Raw genomic sequence first — 17385 nt, 5'->3', positions numbered from 1 at the left:
CATGGGCTCACCCTGCCCTGTTTATGTTAAATGCAGCAGGAAGTGTTTTAGTCTAGACATTTAAAAAAAGAAAAGAAATGTCACAGTCTACAGTGTAGTTTTTGCGTGCATTGGTGCTGATCAAACACATTTTTAGCAACTTCAAGGCACAATTACCATCTCACACCATATTTCAGTAGCTACACTATATTGCCAAAAGATTTGGGACGCCTGCCTTTATGTGCACATGAACTTTAATGACATCCCATTCTTAATCCGTAGGGTTTAATATGGAGTTGGCCCACCCTCTACAGCAGTAACAGCCTCAACTCTTCTGGGAAGGCTTTCCACAAGATTTAGGAGTGTGTCAATGGGAATTTTTGACCATTCTTCTAGAAGCGCATTTGTGAGGTCAGGCAGTGATGTTGGCTCGCAGTCTCCGCTCTAAATCATCCCAAAGGTGTTCTATCAGGTGCAGGCCAGTCAAGTTCCTCCACACCAAACTCGCTCATCCGTGTCTTTATGTACCTTGCTTTGTGCGCTGGTGCGCAGTCATGTTGGAACAGGAAGGGGCCATCCCCAAACTGTTCCCACAAAGTTGGGAGCATGAAATTGTGCAAAATGTCTTGGTATGCTGAAGCATTAAGAGTTCCTTTCACTGGAACTAAGGGGCCAAGCTCAACCCCTGAAAAACAACCCCACACCATAATCCCCCTCCACCAAACTTTACACTCGGCACAATGCAGTCAGGCAAGTACTGTTCTCCTGGCAACAGCCAAACCCAGACTCGTTCATCGGATTGCCAGACAGAGAAGCGTGATTCGTCACTCCAGAGAACACGTCTCCACTGCTCTAGAGTCCAGTGGCGGCGTGCTTTACACCACTGCATCCGACGCTTTGCATTGCACTTGGTATGGCTTGGATGCAGCTGCTCGGCCATGGAAACCTATTCCATGAAGCTCTCTATGCACTGTTCTTGAGCTAATCTCAAGGCCACATGAAGTTTGGAGGTCTGTAGCTATTGACTCTGCAGAAAGTTGGCGACTTCTGTGCATTGTGCGACCCATTCATTCACAAATGTTTGTAGAAGCAGTTTGCATGTCTAGGTGCTTGATTTTATACACCTGTGGCCATGGAAGTGATTGGAACACCTGAATTCAGTGATTTGAAAACACTTCACACTTCACGTCCTGGGAAATTGGCGCAAAATATCTGTAATAAAAATGGAAGATGCTGCAATTGGGAAAGCCACTTTATTTTTTTTGCATACATTATAAATGACCTGCGAATCAGAGTGCACAGATGATACGCAATAAACACCGTTGTGTTATCTTGTGTTCAGATGCCTGGTGTTTGAGGAATATAATCATGTAAGATGCTTCTGGGAGGGAATTAAATCAAATCATTTTGATGACAGACTTTGGCTCAGGCATTTCAGAATGACCTAACCAACATTTGAGACGCTGTGAAATGAGATTGGTCTGCTGGCTAGTCCAGTTATCCAATCACATCCACTACTGAGGCAAAGTTACGTGAGATTTTGTTGTGCATTGAGAACGAATTTATGCACATATTGGCGTTTCCATCCAGCATTTTTTTTGCAATATCCCAAAATGTGCATAAAAATAGGTGGATGGTATTTTGATACGTTACTGTGGCAAGCAGGGCAGGGCCAAGAGCCGTAGGAATAGAGTGAGGCGGGTGCGCCACACTGGTCTTGAGTCTCACGGAAAATCTCCTGAAGGATAAAATGGGGAGTGACGACAGTGAAGGACGAGAGAGGACCAGGCCTGGGACTTTATGTTGTTGTTGTGATTTAGTTTAAGCAGCAGTCGTCTGTGATTTGTGTTTATTTTATCATTAAAATTATGCAGAACATTCGCCGGTTCCCGCGTCCTTCGTCCCTGAATGTGAACCTCGTTATAGTTGCCTAAAATGACACTATAAAAAGCTAGAAGAGGATACAAAAAATGCAAGTTTCAAAAGTGCGTGTCATGTATTTATTAACATTTCAAGTGTAATTAAGCTGTGGAAATTCTAAATCAAAATGTCTTTATGAAGTCCTCTTTGTTTAAACCATTCCAAATACATCCTCAAATACCTCCTCAGATGTCCTGTGTGGCTCCACAATTTTGTCTTCTTCCTCCACCACCACAGCTGAGCCTGGCACAAAATGATGTGGTCCAATCTCTGCAGGTGTGGTTATTGGTGGGGTTATTACTTGAACAAAGCCTGTTCCCACATCCGCTGGCAGGAATGAAGTTGTTTGCTCTTCCTCGAATATGTTCAAATCAGACTCCATGATCCAGGGCTCACTGGTGATGACCTTACTGGACACTGTACATGGATTCATGAAAAAGGGCTTGTTGTAAAATCGTATTACTTCCATGATGTTGCAATGTCGCATGATGCAATATTATAAACTCAGTCCTGGGTCACTGTCCTGCAGAGTTTAGCTCCAGCTTGTCTCAACATTAGCTGGTTCAGGTGTATTTAATTGGGGTTGGAGCTGAACTCTGCAGGACAGTGGCCCTCCAGGATTGTGTTTGGAGACCTCTGATCAATGCAATGCTATGAAAAGATCTATATACCAACAACGTACTTCATAAAAACCAACTGACTGTTAAAAATACTAAGAGGTTTCTCACCAGACAGGTCAGAAGACAGACACGTGGAGTCGCAGCAGAGGCACACAGCATTTGAACTGTATAATTCTTCCCATCTGAACAAGAAATTATCAGAATTAGTAGTAATTCAGTTTTGAATGATCACAAACTCACAAAACAACCAAAACTCAGTATACCGTTTTGTTGTCTGGTTGTAAGTGCAGGACTTTGCACTTGCCGTTGGATTTAAGCTTCCGACAGACATATCACAATGCATGTAAAGATGCTGAGAATAAAAAGAACAGACAACCTCAATAAAGGGACTCAACTGTTATTCTGATAAAAAAAAAGAAAGAAAAAAATCTAAAGCCTGACCCTCTTGTTCAACATTTTTTCTGAAATTGTATGACATCAGCATATCATTTTGGCTCATTTTACCTTTCCCAAGATTCCGTGGAATAGAAATGCATCCAATGAGAACCGCACAACATTCCTTTGTTCACTTTGAATGAATCTGGACCACTTACTGCTCATGCTATCAATCATGCACCTGAAACAAAAAAGCACATAAATTTTGTCTTCAATTCCCCTAACCCTGTAAAGTCTGGCATATGTAATAACAGCTTCACAAAATGGAAACATTTTAAAATATAAAAAGAAAAAAAAAAAAGGTTGCCAAACGTGTTATGGCGTATCATATTTGATACATCAGGCTTTTACGGCTCATACAGAATGATATAGGAGAATGTGGAGCTCCTATTCGAGGAGGAAAAATAAAACATCTCAATTTTATCCAGAGGACTAAACTGAGCAAAAATCTGCAATTTGATGCAGTTGCTGAGATTTACATGGCCAAAAAGTAAAATTACATTTTGATAGCTTGTAAACTGAAATCTTTATAACAGTTTACCAGACTACTTACATAAAATGCTTATTATATATATATATATCTCCTAATAATATGCCTCAGGTGAAATTTAAATGCTTAGTTTTATGACCAAACCTCTGTAGTTTTTAAGTGTGTAAGGCAAAACATATAAAGCAATGCAATACAACAATACAATGATGTTTGAGAGATGCACAAATTTGTTCCTCAAAAGCCTGTATGACACATTTTAACACAATTATTCTTAAAAACAAATATATGCATGCATCTATATACACATTATATATATGCATGTTTGTTTTGTGTATAATTATTATGTATATATAAATATCAATCATTTATATATTTAAGAAAAATATGTAATATTTCTATAAAAAAAATTACATTTATATAATATAAAAAAATATATATAATATATTTTATTTTATATATATATATATATATATATATATATATAAATGAATGTATGTTTGTTTATATATACATAATAATTATACACAAAACAAACATGCATATTTTACGTAAACAAAGACTCTTATTATGCACACGATAATCACGATTATCGTTGAACAGCCCTAGGTGTTTCTTAAAATATAACTTACAATATAAAATGTATTCTTGTTTACTTTATAAAAATCAAATGATTACACAGAAAAAAAAGGCACATACCACAACCTGAAGGGGGACTTTTTAGAATTATACTAAAAGACGTTTTGCTTGCTAAAAAAGTATAAACTATAAATCAGACAACGTCACAGGCGTGTAGTAGAATGTGTACAGCAAATGATCATGTTGAAAATTTAGAGGCCTTCAAAATTTAGTTTCAAATATTATACAGTAGACTTTTTAGAGTTAAATGAACAAAGTGTTACCCGTGGTTTTCAATGACTGTGAATCGTGGCATGGACAAATGAGACCTGCTGATAGTCACATAGCAGGAATCCACAAACAGCCTCTCGTCCTCAGCAAGAGGGGGTCCATCTGCCTGAAAGTACATGGGGTGACCAATGGTGTACTCTTCTGTGGGGGATAATCTTCGCCACAGCTCTAAAAGACAGAGAGGTGATGATTCATTGACTGAAACAGAATGGAGTACTAATTTCACTAGTCAAACCTTATTTACCGTCACGGGGGGTAAGTACAATGCTGTCCACTGTTCTCAGGGGCTTGAAGTGGTTCTGAAGTCTGACTTGTGGTATGTAACCAATTTTGTATGAGTAATGATATCTAGAAAAAAAAAAAATCATGGGTGTTTGCTTGTTAAAAAAGTAAATCAGAGATTAAAGGATTAGTTCACTTTCAAATTAAAATTTCCTGATAATTTACATGTCATCCAAGATGTTCATGTCTTTCTTCAGTTGAAAAGAAATTAAGTTTTTTGATGAAAACATTCCAGGATTTTTCTCCATATAGTGGACTTCAATGGCCTCCAAACGGTTGAAGGTCAAAATTACAGTTTACAGCGATCCCAGACGAGGAATAAGGGTATCTAGAGAAACCATCGCTCATTTTCTAAAAAAAAAAATAAAAATAAAAATTGTATACATTTTAACCATAAATGCTCATCTCGAAATAGCTCTCTTCTTCTTCTCTATTTGAATTCCGGCAGTGTAGACACTGCTAAGTGTATTACTGCCCTCGTCAGGTCAAATATTGAACTAAATTGTCATATACAATATGCTAGAGCAAGTATATAACAATTAGTTCATTCTTTGACCTGTGGAGGGCAGTAATACACTTAGCAGTATCTACACTGCTGGAATTCAAATAGAGAAGAAGAGAGCTAGTTCAAGATGAGCATTTATGGTTAAAACTTTATATATATATATATATATATATATATATATATATATATATGTTTTTTTTTTTTTTTTTAGAAAATGAGCAATGGTTTCTCTAGATAAGACTCTTATTCCGCATCTGGGATTGTGTAGAAAATTTTGAAGCTACACTAAAACTGCAATTTGGACCTTCAACCATTTGGGCTCCACTGAAGTCCACTATATGGAGAAAAATCCTGGAATGTTTTCATCAAAAACCTTAATTTCTTTTCGACTGAAGAAAGAAAGACATGAACATCTTGAATAACATGGGGGTGAGTAAATTATCAGGAAATTTTAATTTGAAAGTGAACTAATCCTTTAATAAATGCATAAAATAGACAGAAATGTACTGCAAGTTTAGGTGGAACATATTTACAATCAACACATATGTGGTGGAACTAAGGACAGAGATTTACCGGTTAAAGTGACACTCAACAGGGAGTGAGAAAGGCATGACACGGCGGATTGGCCCATGGTCCATCACTGGAGAGTAGTGTAGTATGTTGGAATATGTTACTCTATTGTTTATTAACTGTATTCAAAAAGAGAAAGATAATTTCAATGCAAATATGGATGCCCTGAGTTGAATGAGTTCAACTATGTTGTGATTTTTTTTCAGTGCCTTAGTGCTATCATGAGTGTTTCTCTTTTTTCCCCTATAATATATATATATATATATATATATATATATATATATATATATATATATATATATATATATATATATATATATAATTTTTTTTTCTTTTTGCGATATTTTTAATTCTCCATGATTTATTATTACAGAATGTTTGCAAAAGCCTTATTGTTAAGTTGTTAAATTAAAATGTAGGCCTAATACACATAAAATATAATAAGCAACACGGACATACTACACACTTAGCCCCTTAATTATGGAGAAACATATGCAAATAAAGAAATGAAACGAAGAAGAAGAAAAAAATACTAGCTAAGCACACCTGTCTCTTACTGGCACACTGATCCATGTCGTAAATAAACACATGATAGTGCTTTGTAGTCTTGCTGATGTCACATGTTCCCAGTTTTAACTCGGACTGCAAGCCATCGAGTCCTAAAATTTGTTTGTTAACTCTAACGATCATTTTCTTCATTTGACAAACAACATCTACTGCTTTAGATCGACCGCGGCGGCGGGAGCTCGCACGCACTGTGGCGTGCGGGATGAGGACGTTTCTCGTCATTTCTGGCAGTTGTTCACGGCCTGATCCCCGCATTGGAGCGAACTGCTCTTTCTCCAGAAGTGGGATTCTAGAATGCTGGAAAATGGGAAGTTTCAAATACGGCGAGCTAAGATTGACAGCAGATCCGTCAAAATCTTCTTCAAATCTTATGTCCAGTTCTGACTCAGACTTCAAATTTCTCGCGTGCTTTGGCGCAGCTCGTAACGCGTACGCATATGTGGAGAAAAAGACCACTAAAGCATATATTACTGGAAAATAAAGCTTCATATCTCTAAATAGCATCGAAGTAATAATCACTGAAACAGTGTTGGTAACATTGACATATTTCACACGACCGAGACCGGGTAATTAAAGCACCTGTCGTCTTCAAGCACTGTTGATAAAGGTTAGATTCATTTCCAGGAACCGATTCTTTCGAGCAGGTCTCAGAACAGATTCAGCGTTTCTTTTACGTCATCACGTGATTCCTCACATCCAGGTTGTTATTATTATTTTTTTTTTGTTGTTGTTGTTGTTGTTGTTGTTGAGAAATTTACTTTAAAATCCTTCACAATTTTTACCCCAGTAAGTTGTTTTTTATCTAAGTTCAACCAGAATGTTCTTTTTGTGGATCTGAAAATGAATCTGTGCTTCATTTGTTTTTCAGATGTCCCATCACAATATCATTTTGGACAGAGATTTCAGTTTTGATTTTTACATCCTTTAATGCCTTTTTTGATATTACAGAAGAAATGGTCTTATTTCTGCTTTCTAACACTGGTTCTGATCCTTTAGATAATGCAGTCAAAATCCTCTGCATGCTTGGAAAAGGCCATATCCACAAGTCTAAATTTACAGCTTCGAAACCAAATTTCATTGTATTTTACTCTGAACTAAAAAGTTTTGCAGATGTAAATTTAAAAGAAACAAAAAACAATTAAAACATTCCAGATATTAAATAAGATTATGAAGTCACCTGTGAATAGAGATACAATGTTTAGATGAGATCTTTCTATCCCACACCTGAGTCATAACGAAAATCATTTTTTTTTTTTGTGAAAATTATTTTTTTTTATTATTTTATGTATTATCTGTTTACTTTGTCAATACTCTATGTCCCTCGTACCAAGTCATTTGTTCTTTTAATTGTTAAATTCAACTATCAATATATGTTGTTGGATTGAATGTTAATTGTTGTTACTTGAAAATGTGTGTGTGTATATATATATATATATATATATATATATATATATATATATATATATATATATATATATATACACATATACAGTACAGTCCAAAAGTTTGGAACCACTAAGATTTTTAATGTTTTTAAAAGAAGTTTCGTCTGTTCACCAAGGCTACATTTATTTAATTAAAAATACAGTAAAAAACAGTAATATTGTGAAATATTATTACAATTTAAAATAACTGTTTTCTATTTGAATATATTTCACAAAGTAATTTATTCCTGTGATGGCAAAGCTGAATTTTCAGCATCATTACTCCAGTCTTCAGTGTCACATGATCCTTCAGAAATCATTCTAATATGCTGATCTGCTGCTCAAGAAACATTTAATGTGTACAATTGTACAAAATATTTGTGTACAATATTTTTTTTCAGGATTATTTGATGAATAGAAAGTTCAAAAGAACAGTGTTTATCTGAAATCTAATCTTTTGTAACATTATAAATGTCTTTACTGCCACTTTTGATTGATTTAATGCATCCTTGCTGAATAAAAGTATTCATTTCTTTAATTTCTTTTCAAAAAAATAAAAATAAAAATTCTTACTGACCCCAAACTTTTGAACGGTAGTGTATAATGCTACAGAAGCTTTGTATTTCAGATAAATGCTGTTCTTTTGAACTTTCTATTCATCAAGGAATCCTGAAAAAAAAAAGTACACAACTGTTTTCAACATTGAAAATAATCATAAATGTTTATTGAGCAGCAAATCAGCATATTAGAATGATTTCTGAAGGATCATGTGACTCTGAAGACTGGAGTAACGATGCTGAAAATTCAGCTTTGCATCACAGGAATAAATTACTTTGTCAAATATATTTAAATAGTACACAGTTATTTTAAATTGTAATAATATTTCACAATTTTTTAATGTATTTTTAATTAAATAAATGTAGCCTTGGTGAGCAGACGAAACTTCTTTTAAAAACATTAAAAATCTTAGTGGTTCCAAACTTTTGGACTACTGTATATATATATATACACACACACACAATATTTTTTTGGTTTTTGTTTTCTGAGTGTTATTTATAGGCCTACATCCAATACAATACTCTAATTAATATATTATTAATAATATTGTTTTCATTGCTAATTTACATTCTTAATATTATTTTGGACAGACCGTTATGCTCAAATTCACTTTGGTGATGTCTAAACGTCCTTTTTCTGTGTTTTAGAAAGCATTTTTGGACTGATTGCCCTGATGTGAATAGCAACATACATACAGCAGGCAGGTCACATAAATCGACAGCAGAGTTATACCGAAATATGGTCACTGAATCTGACAAGGCAGTATAATAACGTTAACCAAATCCACTCTGGTAATGTCTAATATCCTTTGTTTCATAATCCAGAAAGCATTTTGGTCTGATGTGACTAGCTACAGACATACAGCATGGTCATCAAATCTGAGAGTATAGATTTCCAAAATCTGTTACTGTTCTTTATTCTTAGATACATGTCTATTGTTCACAAAATTAATTGAGATGATAATCAGTTATAAAATCTCTAATCTCTTATTTTCTAGAGGGTTTATTCCTGTTGTAACATGTTTAGGTGGAGGATCATCAGGAAAGTGACAATGACAGCCCTCAAGTTACAACTGACATCACCAGGAATAATATCAAATGAATCATATAAAACAGCTCCAAAACTCTTCAGATGCTGCTGCCTTGTTGACAATGGCATGGAACTTAATACATTTTCTCAGCTAATTTTTACTTTATTTATATGATACATTTGCATAATTCATCCTAAGAACTCTTTAGCTTAATTCCATAATTAAAGTAGTGTTGCTTATGATTTAGGCATGGTTTTTGTTTTTTTGCATTTTGAATTTTGCAAAAATCTCATTACTGTACTGTGCTGTATAGAGTTCAGAGTTTTGTTTATCTTTCAATTGGCTTTTCAGAGTTCTAATTATTAATTATAAAATCAGATTCAAATTCAAATTACTAAAGCTTTATGGTCATAAAAATCAGCTTAATTTTCTTTATGCATCTTTAGCATAACATATGACCTGAAAATATGAAGAATAAATTGTTAATTTAATAAGAGGCATCAAAAAGGTCACAGGACATATGATCAGAGAAAGAAAACTAATGATCAGTCAAAATTGTTTTAATATTCTGATGACAATACAGTGGATGTCATTACTGAAGAATTCCATATGCATGAATAATAGCTGGATGTCATTATATTATGCATTGCACATTTCTGAATTCAGTTGAATCCATGACCAAACACTGACTTTAAGTATGCCGACATCTTTTGCCCCAGAGATGCAACTCCAAAAAAGGTCCATCAGGGTTCCTAAAACAGAAAAAATGCTAAAAAACAAAAAAATGCTTAAAAAATATAAAGGATCTCTTATAAAATGCAGCTAAATTCAGAATAAATGAATTAAACCGTCATACCTCTGAGACCCTGGAACGATCTCAAATGTCAGCCCCCCATTTCTCGCTCACTGGGTTAGTTAATGTTCACCTTTATTCCACTCAATTGGTTCTTGTTTGCCATTTAAAAATATCTCTTCATCTATCACCATGTGTGAGGGTACTGTGCTTTGTACATGCTTGTTCTTCTCCAAACCTTCAGGCTGTATTTCATCTTTGGAAAGTTCTTCTTTGGTCTTGTAAATCAGTTCATTTTGTCCACTCTTTCTGGACCCTTTGTCATCATTAACATCTTCCGAAAGCTCTTCTATCAACTGAACTTTGGGCTGTTCAATTCTACTTGTGTTCTTGAGTCTCCCAGAATCCTCCTTGAACTCTACAACTCTATCCATCTGTTCCCCATCAGACATTACTTTTCCAGAACGATCACCCTCCTCATCCTTTAACTCTGTAGCAGTTGTTTCCTCTGTCCCAACAATTACTTCTACATCCTCATCTAAGTCTTTCATGGGCAACTTTTTATTTTCCTCTTTTGCTTCCATTTGTTTTTCAGTATCAGTCACAATCTCCACAGGGTAACCATCATCTTCTTCCTCTTCACCGATTCCTTCTGCGCTATTGAACTTCACCTCCTCTGTGTCCTCCTGAACACTGACCAATCCTTCCTCAGTCTTGACTATCGATTGTTCGTTCTTGTCCAAAATCCAGGGTAGACTTGTTATCACAGATTGTGTCATTTGAGGCAAATAAGCTGTTACAAAATCAATAAAACATTAAGGTATAGAACATTTTTATTTGAAGTAATGATAGTCTCTGATGCTTTCTACTTACAAGTTTCTCCAATTTCACATGTCGAATCACAACAAGCACAAACGGATGGATCAGCAAAGAGTTCGTCCCACCTATTGGGACAGGACAAGATTGAACTTCTCTGCATTAACACAGTATGTTGCACATATGTGAAATACAATTATTTACCTTCTCTCTGCATTGTTATAAGTACACGACTTTGCTGTGGCACTTGTGGCATTGTGAACCGATAATGTGCAATGCAGGTAAAAGGGCTGTAAAAATGAGGAAAAATGCAATCAACACATACATTCATATATTAAAAAAAATTATGAACATACATATCAGACAGGGGCAAGTTTTCACATGCGTCTTATATTGTAATTTCTATACAATAAAAAAAATCTCTCAGCCAATTCATAGGTTTTATAATTTTATTAACTTTTCCATTTTTGCAGTTTCTTATATTTCAGCAATAACAAATTGAAATTAGATTTGTTTTCATGCGTTTAGGGTTTACATTTTGCTGAAAAGTCCATCAAATAGCCTGATATGTTATAGAAGATGGCTTTTTATTTTAGACAAATATTCTGGAAATTTTCAGAATATTTGAAAAATTTGAAAAATGGAAAATTTGAAAACTTTTTTTCCCCCAGGAAATAACAACTGAAATGTTCAATATTCCATCCAAATGTTTAATATTTCACAAGTTATTTGCAGTCAAGATTTCAGGGTGTGCAACTAATAAACTGAATTTCAAAACCCTACAAATAATCACTGGATTTAAAGTGTGACAACTAGCCCCGGTCTCTCCTATATATGACCCATTTAAAGGGTTAGTTCACCCAAAAATTAAAAATTAAAAATCCAATAGCTTAGTGAGGCCTCCATTGCCAGCAAAACAACAGTTTCAGATGCCCAGAAAGCTGCTAACGACATATTTAACAGTTCATGTGACTACAGTGGTTCAACCTTAATGTTATGAAGTGACGAGAATACTTTTTGTGCTCTTTATGAATCTTTTGTTTCGAATCAGTGGTTTGGAGCATGTATCAAACTGCCAAAGTCATGTGAACCATTGAAATTTCGAAACATTTATGACATAACAAAGCCTAGTTTACGGAAATCACGTGACTTTGGCGCTCCGAACCACTGATTCTAAACAAAAGATTCGTAAAGCTTCGAAGCTTCATGAAGCAGTGTTTTAAAACCGCCCATCACTAGATATTTTTGAATAAAGTGGTTATTTTTGGTGTACAAAAAGTATTTTTGTCGCTTCATAACATTAAGGTTGAACCTCTGTACTCACATGAACTGTTTTACGAACGGAAAAACGAACGAAGGTCTTACGGGTGTGGAACGACACGAAGGTGAGTAATAATGACAGAATTTTAATTTTTGGATGAACTAACCCTTTAAGAAAGAAAACATTACCGTGCCAGTAACTTGGGGGAGTAAAAAGGCATCAACTGAAAACCTTATAATCTTTGACTGTCTTTGGAGAAAGCGAGAGAGACTTCCTTGAATTCTGCTGTCCTCCATACACCTGAAATTGCAGTTTGGTGTTTATTAATTTCTTTCTTCACTCTAAATGTGTCTTTAAGTTACATAAAAGCAAAGTGTACCAAACAACTTACCCAAAATTACTAATAACATTGTGTTGTGGAGTGGACTTTGGGTTTTTGGATGCTGTTGCATAGCAGGAGTCAACAAAAATCCTTTCGTCCATAGAAGTATGAGCAGCACTGACTTCAAAATACATGGGCTTCCCAAGGACAAAACTTCCATTTTCCTCAAGTCTTTCCCAGCGTTCTAGATGTCACACAGTTTAATAGACTGATGGGCACCAACATCATTAAGAGGTCAGACAAAACAGGAAATTATACAGGAGGAAAAGCTTACCATTACACACAGAAATACTAAACTTGGCACTGCGCTCAAAAATCTTGTGAAACATGTGCTCCCTCACCACAGGCTGGAAGCCTATTTTGTATGAATAATGAAATCTAAAAAAATGGAAAAAATAAAACAGATGAGGTGCATTTCATTTTAAAGACCAGAAACCTCTTCAGTTTCGTAGTTTACCTATTGTATAGGCACTGGATGTTTAACGTAAGGGGCATCGCCCGGATGACTGGCCCTTGAGTCTCTGGTGTGTAGTGCACCGTGTTAGAATACACGATCTGGCCTCTCTTCATCTGAGGAGGATCAAACATTGTTATATGGTATAGGTAAAATCAAGATAAGCACATTAAAGTCACCATGAAATCAAATTTGACAATATATATATACAGTACAGTCCAAAAGTTTGAAACCACTAAGATTTTTAATGTTTTTAAAAGAAGTTTCGTCTGCTCACCAAGGCTACATTTATTTAATTAAAAATACAGTAAAAAAACAGTAATATTGTGAAATATTATTACAATTTAAAATAACTGTGTACTATTTAAATATATTTGACAAAGTAATTTATTCCTGTGATGCAAAGCTGAATTTTCAGCATCGTTACTCCAGTCTTCAGTGTCACATGATCCTTCAGAAATCATTCTAATATGCTGATTTGCTGCTCAATAAACATTTATGATTATTTTCAATGTTGAAAACAGTTGTGTACTTTTTTTTTCAGGATTCCTTGATGAATAGAAAGTTCAAAAGAACAGCATTTATCTGAAATACAAAGCTTCTGTAGCATTATACACTACCGTTCAAAAGTTTGGGGTCAGTAAGAATTTTTATTTTTTTTTTTTGAAAAGAAATTAAAGAAATGAATACTTTTATTCAGCAAGGATGCATTAAATCAATCAAAAGTGGCAGTAAAGACATTTATAATGTTACAAAAGATTAGATTTCAGATAAACACTGTTCTTTTGAACTTTCTATTCATCAAATAATCCTGAAAAAAAATATTGTACACAAATATTTTGTACAATTGTACACATTAAATGTTTCTTGAGCAGCAGATCAGCATATTAGAATGATTTCTGAAGGATCATGTGACACTGAAGACTGGAGTAATGATGCTGAAAATTCAACTTTGCATCACAGGAATAAATTACTTTGTGAAATATATTCAAATAGAAAACAGTTAATTTAAATTGTAATAATATTTCACAATATTACTGTTTTTTACTGTATTTTTAATTAAATAAATGTAGCCTTGGTGAGCAGACGAAACGTCTTTTAAAAACATTAAAAATCTTAGTGGTTCCAAACTTTTGGACTGTACTGTATGTATATATATATATATATATATATATATATATATATATATATATATATATATATATATATATATATATATATATATATATATATATATATATATATATATATATATATATATATGTAGTACCAGTCAAAAGTTTGAAAACATTACATTACTATTTTAATAAACTTTAAAATGTAATTTATTTCTATGATGCAAAGCTGAATTTTCAACATTATTACTCCAGTCTTCAGTGTCACATGATCCTTTAGAAATCATTGTAATATGATGATTTGATACACAGTTATCATCAATGTGGAAACAGTTGTGCTGCTTAATATTTTTTGGAACCTGTGATACTTTTTTCAGAATTCCTTGATGAATAAAAAGTTAAAAGAATAGCATTTATTCAAAATAGAAAACTTTTCTAACAATATAAGTATTTACTTTATCAATTTAACACATCCTTGCTGAATAAAAGTATTAATTTCATCAAAAAAAGAAAGAAAAAAAAAAATTACTGACCCCAAACTTTTGAACGGTAGTGTATATTGTTACAAAAGATTTTTATTTTAAATAAATGCTGTTCCTTTTTTTTTAAACTTATTTATTAATGAATCCTAAAGTATCACAGGTTATAAAAATATTAAGCTGCACAACTGAAATTTCCAACACTGATAATAAATCAGCATATTAGAATGATTTCTGAAGGATCATGTGACACTGAAGACTGGAGTAATGATGCTGAAAATTCAGTTTGCATCACAGAAATAAATTATATTTTAAAGTTCTACTACATGCCTTCGGTTTTGATAGTTTATACTTTTTTTTAGCAGTACATTACAACCTATCAGAATCTCATTTAACTTTTTGGTCATACAAATATCTGCAACAAATTGCATAATTTTGCCAAGTTTGAGCCTCTGAATAAAACTGAGGTGTTTTTTAGTTTCCTGAGTAAAGCTCTATATTCTCCTATATAATATGAGACAAAAATCTGATGCATCAAATAAGATGGGCTTATTCAAAACAAACAAAAAAACACATATGCAAATTTAAGATTATTAATAGAATTTTTTTCTAGTTTATACAAATAAGTCAAATACAAATTTAAGTCAGGAATTGTGATTAATCACAAATATTTGGACCATTTTAAACAATTGACTGTTGTATGCTTCTGACAGTACTCTCATGGTGTGTTGAAAAAAAGATACTAGCTTTTCAATTAAATATTTTACTGATAGTATATTCCACATATTTATGTATTTTAACTGCATAAATATAGGCATCAAAATATATAGCTGCCTATATTTTAAAAACCTGGACCTTTAAGATAACTACTTACCTTTAAAGAGCTATCGCAGTCATTGAGGTCGTAATGGAAATATAAGAAGTTCTTGTCGGAGCGAGAGACAGGACATGTTCCCAGGTGAAATGAAGACGGTGAAACTCTGAAGCCCAGTAGTTTCTTATTCATGCGCACCGAGATCTTACTGTAACCACACCAAACCTCTACGCCACGAGCATTACGCACGGGAGACACTTGGTTTAACTGAGGCTTCACTTGAGGAACTAGAAGGCTAGTCAAAAGGTTTGGTAAGTGTCGTCTCTCGAAGTCAGGTCTAAACATCTCCATGTCAACTAGAGGAACTGGAACATGCTGGAACATCGGGAAAACGTGATATGGTCGCGTAACCGGAGGATTTTTTATAAACTCACTGTATTGTGTCCACGGCCTGACGGCGCCTGGCATGGGTTGCATGGCACGGACTTTCTGCTCCGTGGATACGACGTTGCTATATTCTAGGTGACCCCCGGTCCCATGAGTGTAAGCTTTGGTGATGTACATTATGCCAAGCAAGTACAAATAACAAGAAAAACACAAACTTATGCGCCCCATGATAGCTATTAACTCTTAAATGTGGACATAAAGGAAATAAACAAAACGCCGCAGAGAAGAAGGTGAGGCGCGCCCTGCAGCCACCTGTTGATTGATCACGAGACGGCTAATTACTCGTTTAGTCAAGAGAATCGGTTCTTTTGAACAGTTTATATATATATATAAAAACCCCACGTAATTCCGTCTCATATTCTCTAAATGTCAAACTGAAGCCTTATTTAAGCACAATGCTGTTTATAACGTGTTGATTATTAAGGTTTATTTTAAAAAAAAATGTTTATTGTAATACGTGTATCTATGATTTAGCATTATATATTACAGTATTGTATATATAACAGTACAGAAATTAATTTAGCTTACTTATTTTGGCTGTTGTACCTATTAATTTTCCATTCAACTCTACCCTAGCTACTTATTAAAGCCAAGTTTCATATGCGGTTTGATAAAATTGTATTTTTATTTGCTAAATCCTTGAATAATTTTACATTTAGCCTGATCAGTTGGTACTCTCCAAAAAACAACAACAAATAAACCTAACACTTTGGTCATTATGAATTGGACATGTTTGAATCAATTGAGTCGGCGACTCGAGAACCGCTCGGATCGATTCAGTCCGATTCGCAAAAGAATCGTTCATAGCAGTTTTTGTGAATCGGTTCAACCTATTCATTAAAATCGATTCGACGAGTATGCGTAGTTGCTACTGGGTCTAATTTGTTGTGTTCTCAAATTTATCCCATGTTCATTCAGTGTTATATAGGGCTATTAAAGTTTGCTTTTAGATTTCAACACAATATGTGGTTTGTAACTTACATGTTTTGTTAGGATCATGCCCTTAAAATCCATAACTGCAGGCCTCCTACTGTGTGGAAACGATTGTTTTGGTAGAAAGACGAATGCCATGTTAAGTAGCACCTTTTGACCAACTTACACATTATCCTTACACCTCTTAATGTGAATCCAATAATAGACTAGTTGTCTTAAAACGAGCTATTAATATAAAGTCTAATTCATTCCAGTGCTTCATAAATTTAGATACAGCTTCCAGTAACTATACATTAAAAATGGCATCAGCCAGCTTGAGACCAAACCAATATGATCTTCCTAATAACATATTAGTGTTCTCACTCAAATCGAATTGTTTGAATCTAGATTCTCCTCCACTTCAACAGAGGTTTCAGTTTATGTGAGGGTTTTATTGAGAGGTGACAGAGCAACAATTTGTTCTGGATATTGTCCCCCGTAACCCCTTCTTTTATAGATGGACATATTTCCTATACTCTTCAATAACGACCGAGCAGACACACAAATCCGCAGCTGCGTTTTCCAAAATGTATCAGTGCTCAGACACGTTTCTGACAGTGCGTGGT

The 17385-nt window shown here is 34.3% G+C and overlaps 2 protein-coding genes across 4 annotated transcripts; both read right to left on the bottom strand.

The window, feature by feature from the left end:
• Positions 1 to 1793: 1793 nt before the first annotated feature.
• zp3d.2 (zona pellucida glycoprotein 3d tandem duplicate 2) lies at positions 1794 to 7022 on the bottom strand. Of its 2 annotated transcripts, XM_048154130.1 has the most exons (9): positions 6254 to 7022; positions 5711 to 5826; positions 4595 to 4698; positions 4344 to 4518; positions 3024 to 3135; positions 2783 to 2871; positions 2628 to 2701; positions 2081 to 2316; positions 1794 to 1930 (listed from the first exon to the last, which is right to left on the bottom strand). In XM_048154130.1, the coding sequence occupies exons 1-9, from the start codon at positions 6776 to 6778 to the stop codon at positions 1910 to 1912; spliced, it is 1452 nt and encodes a 483-aa protein (XP_048010087.1). In that variant the 5' UTR covers positions 6779 to 7022; the 3' UTR covers positions 1794 to 1909. The 2 variants fall into 2 exon arrangements, with proteins under 2 accessions (XP_048010087.1, XP_048010086.1); XM_048154129.1 differs by lacking the exon at positions 1794 to 1930 and having other exon boundaries at positions 1966 to 2316.
• Positions 7023 to 9827: 2805 nt separating this feature from the next.
• On the bottom strand, positions 9828 to 17309 carry zp3d.1 (zona pellucida glycoprotein 3d tandem duplicate 1). Of its 2 annotated transcripts, none has more exons than XM_048152672.1 (9): positions 15461 to 17309; positions 12996 to 13108; positions 12813 to 12916; positions 12548 to 12722; positions 12345 to 12456; positions 11100 to 11185; positions 10953 to 11023; positions 10143 to 10872; positions 9828 to 10055 (listed from the first exon to the last, which is right to left on the bottom strand). In XM_048152672.1, the coding sequence occupies exons 1-8, from the start codon at positions 16013 to 16015 to the stop codon at positions 10202 to 10204; spliced, it is 1887 nt and encodes a 628-aa protein (XP_048008629.1). In that variant the 5' UTR covers positions 16016 to 17309; the 3' UTR covers positions 9828 to 10055; positions 10143 to 10201. The 2 variants fall into 2 exon arrangements, with proteins under 2 accessions (XP_048008629.1, XP_048008628.1); XM_048152671.1 differs by having other exon boundaries at positions 9828 to 10038.
• Between the last annotated feature and the right edge of the window lie 76 nt (positions 17310 to 17385).

This window comes from Megalobrama amblycephala, linkage group LG13, assembly GCF_018812025.1.
Source record: "Megalobrama amblycephala isolate DHTTF-2021 linkage group LG13, ASM1881202v1, whole genome shotgun sequence".
Classification (NCBI taxonomy): Eukaryota; Metazoa; Chordata; class Actinopteri; order Cypriniformes; family Xenocyprididae; genus Megalobrama; species Megalobrama amblycephala.
The sequence above is the reverse complement of the archived record's forward strand: the minus strand, read 5'-3'. Positions and strand labels throughout refer to the sequence as shown.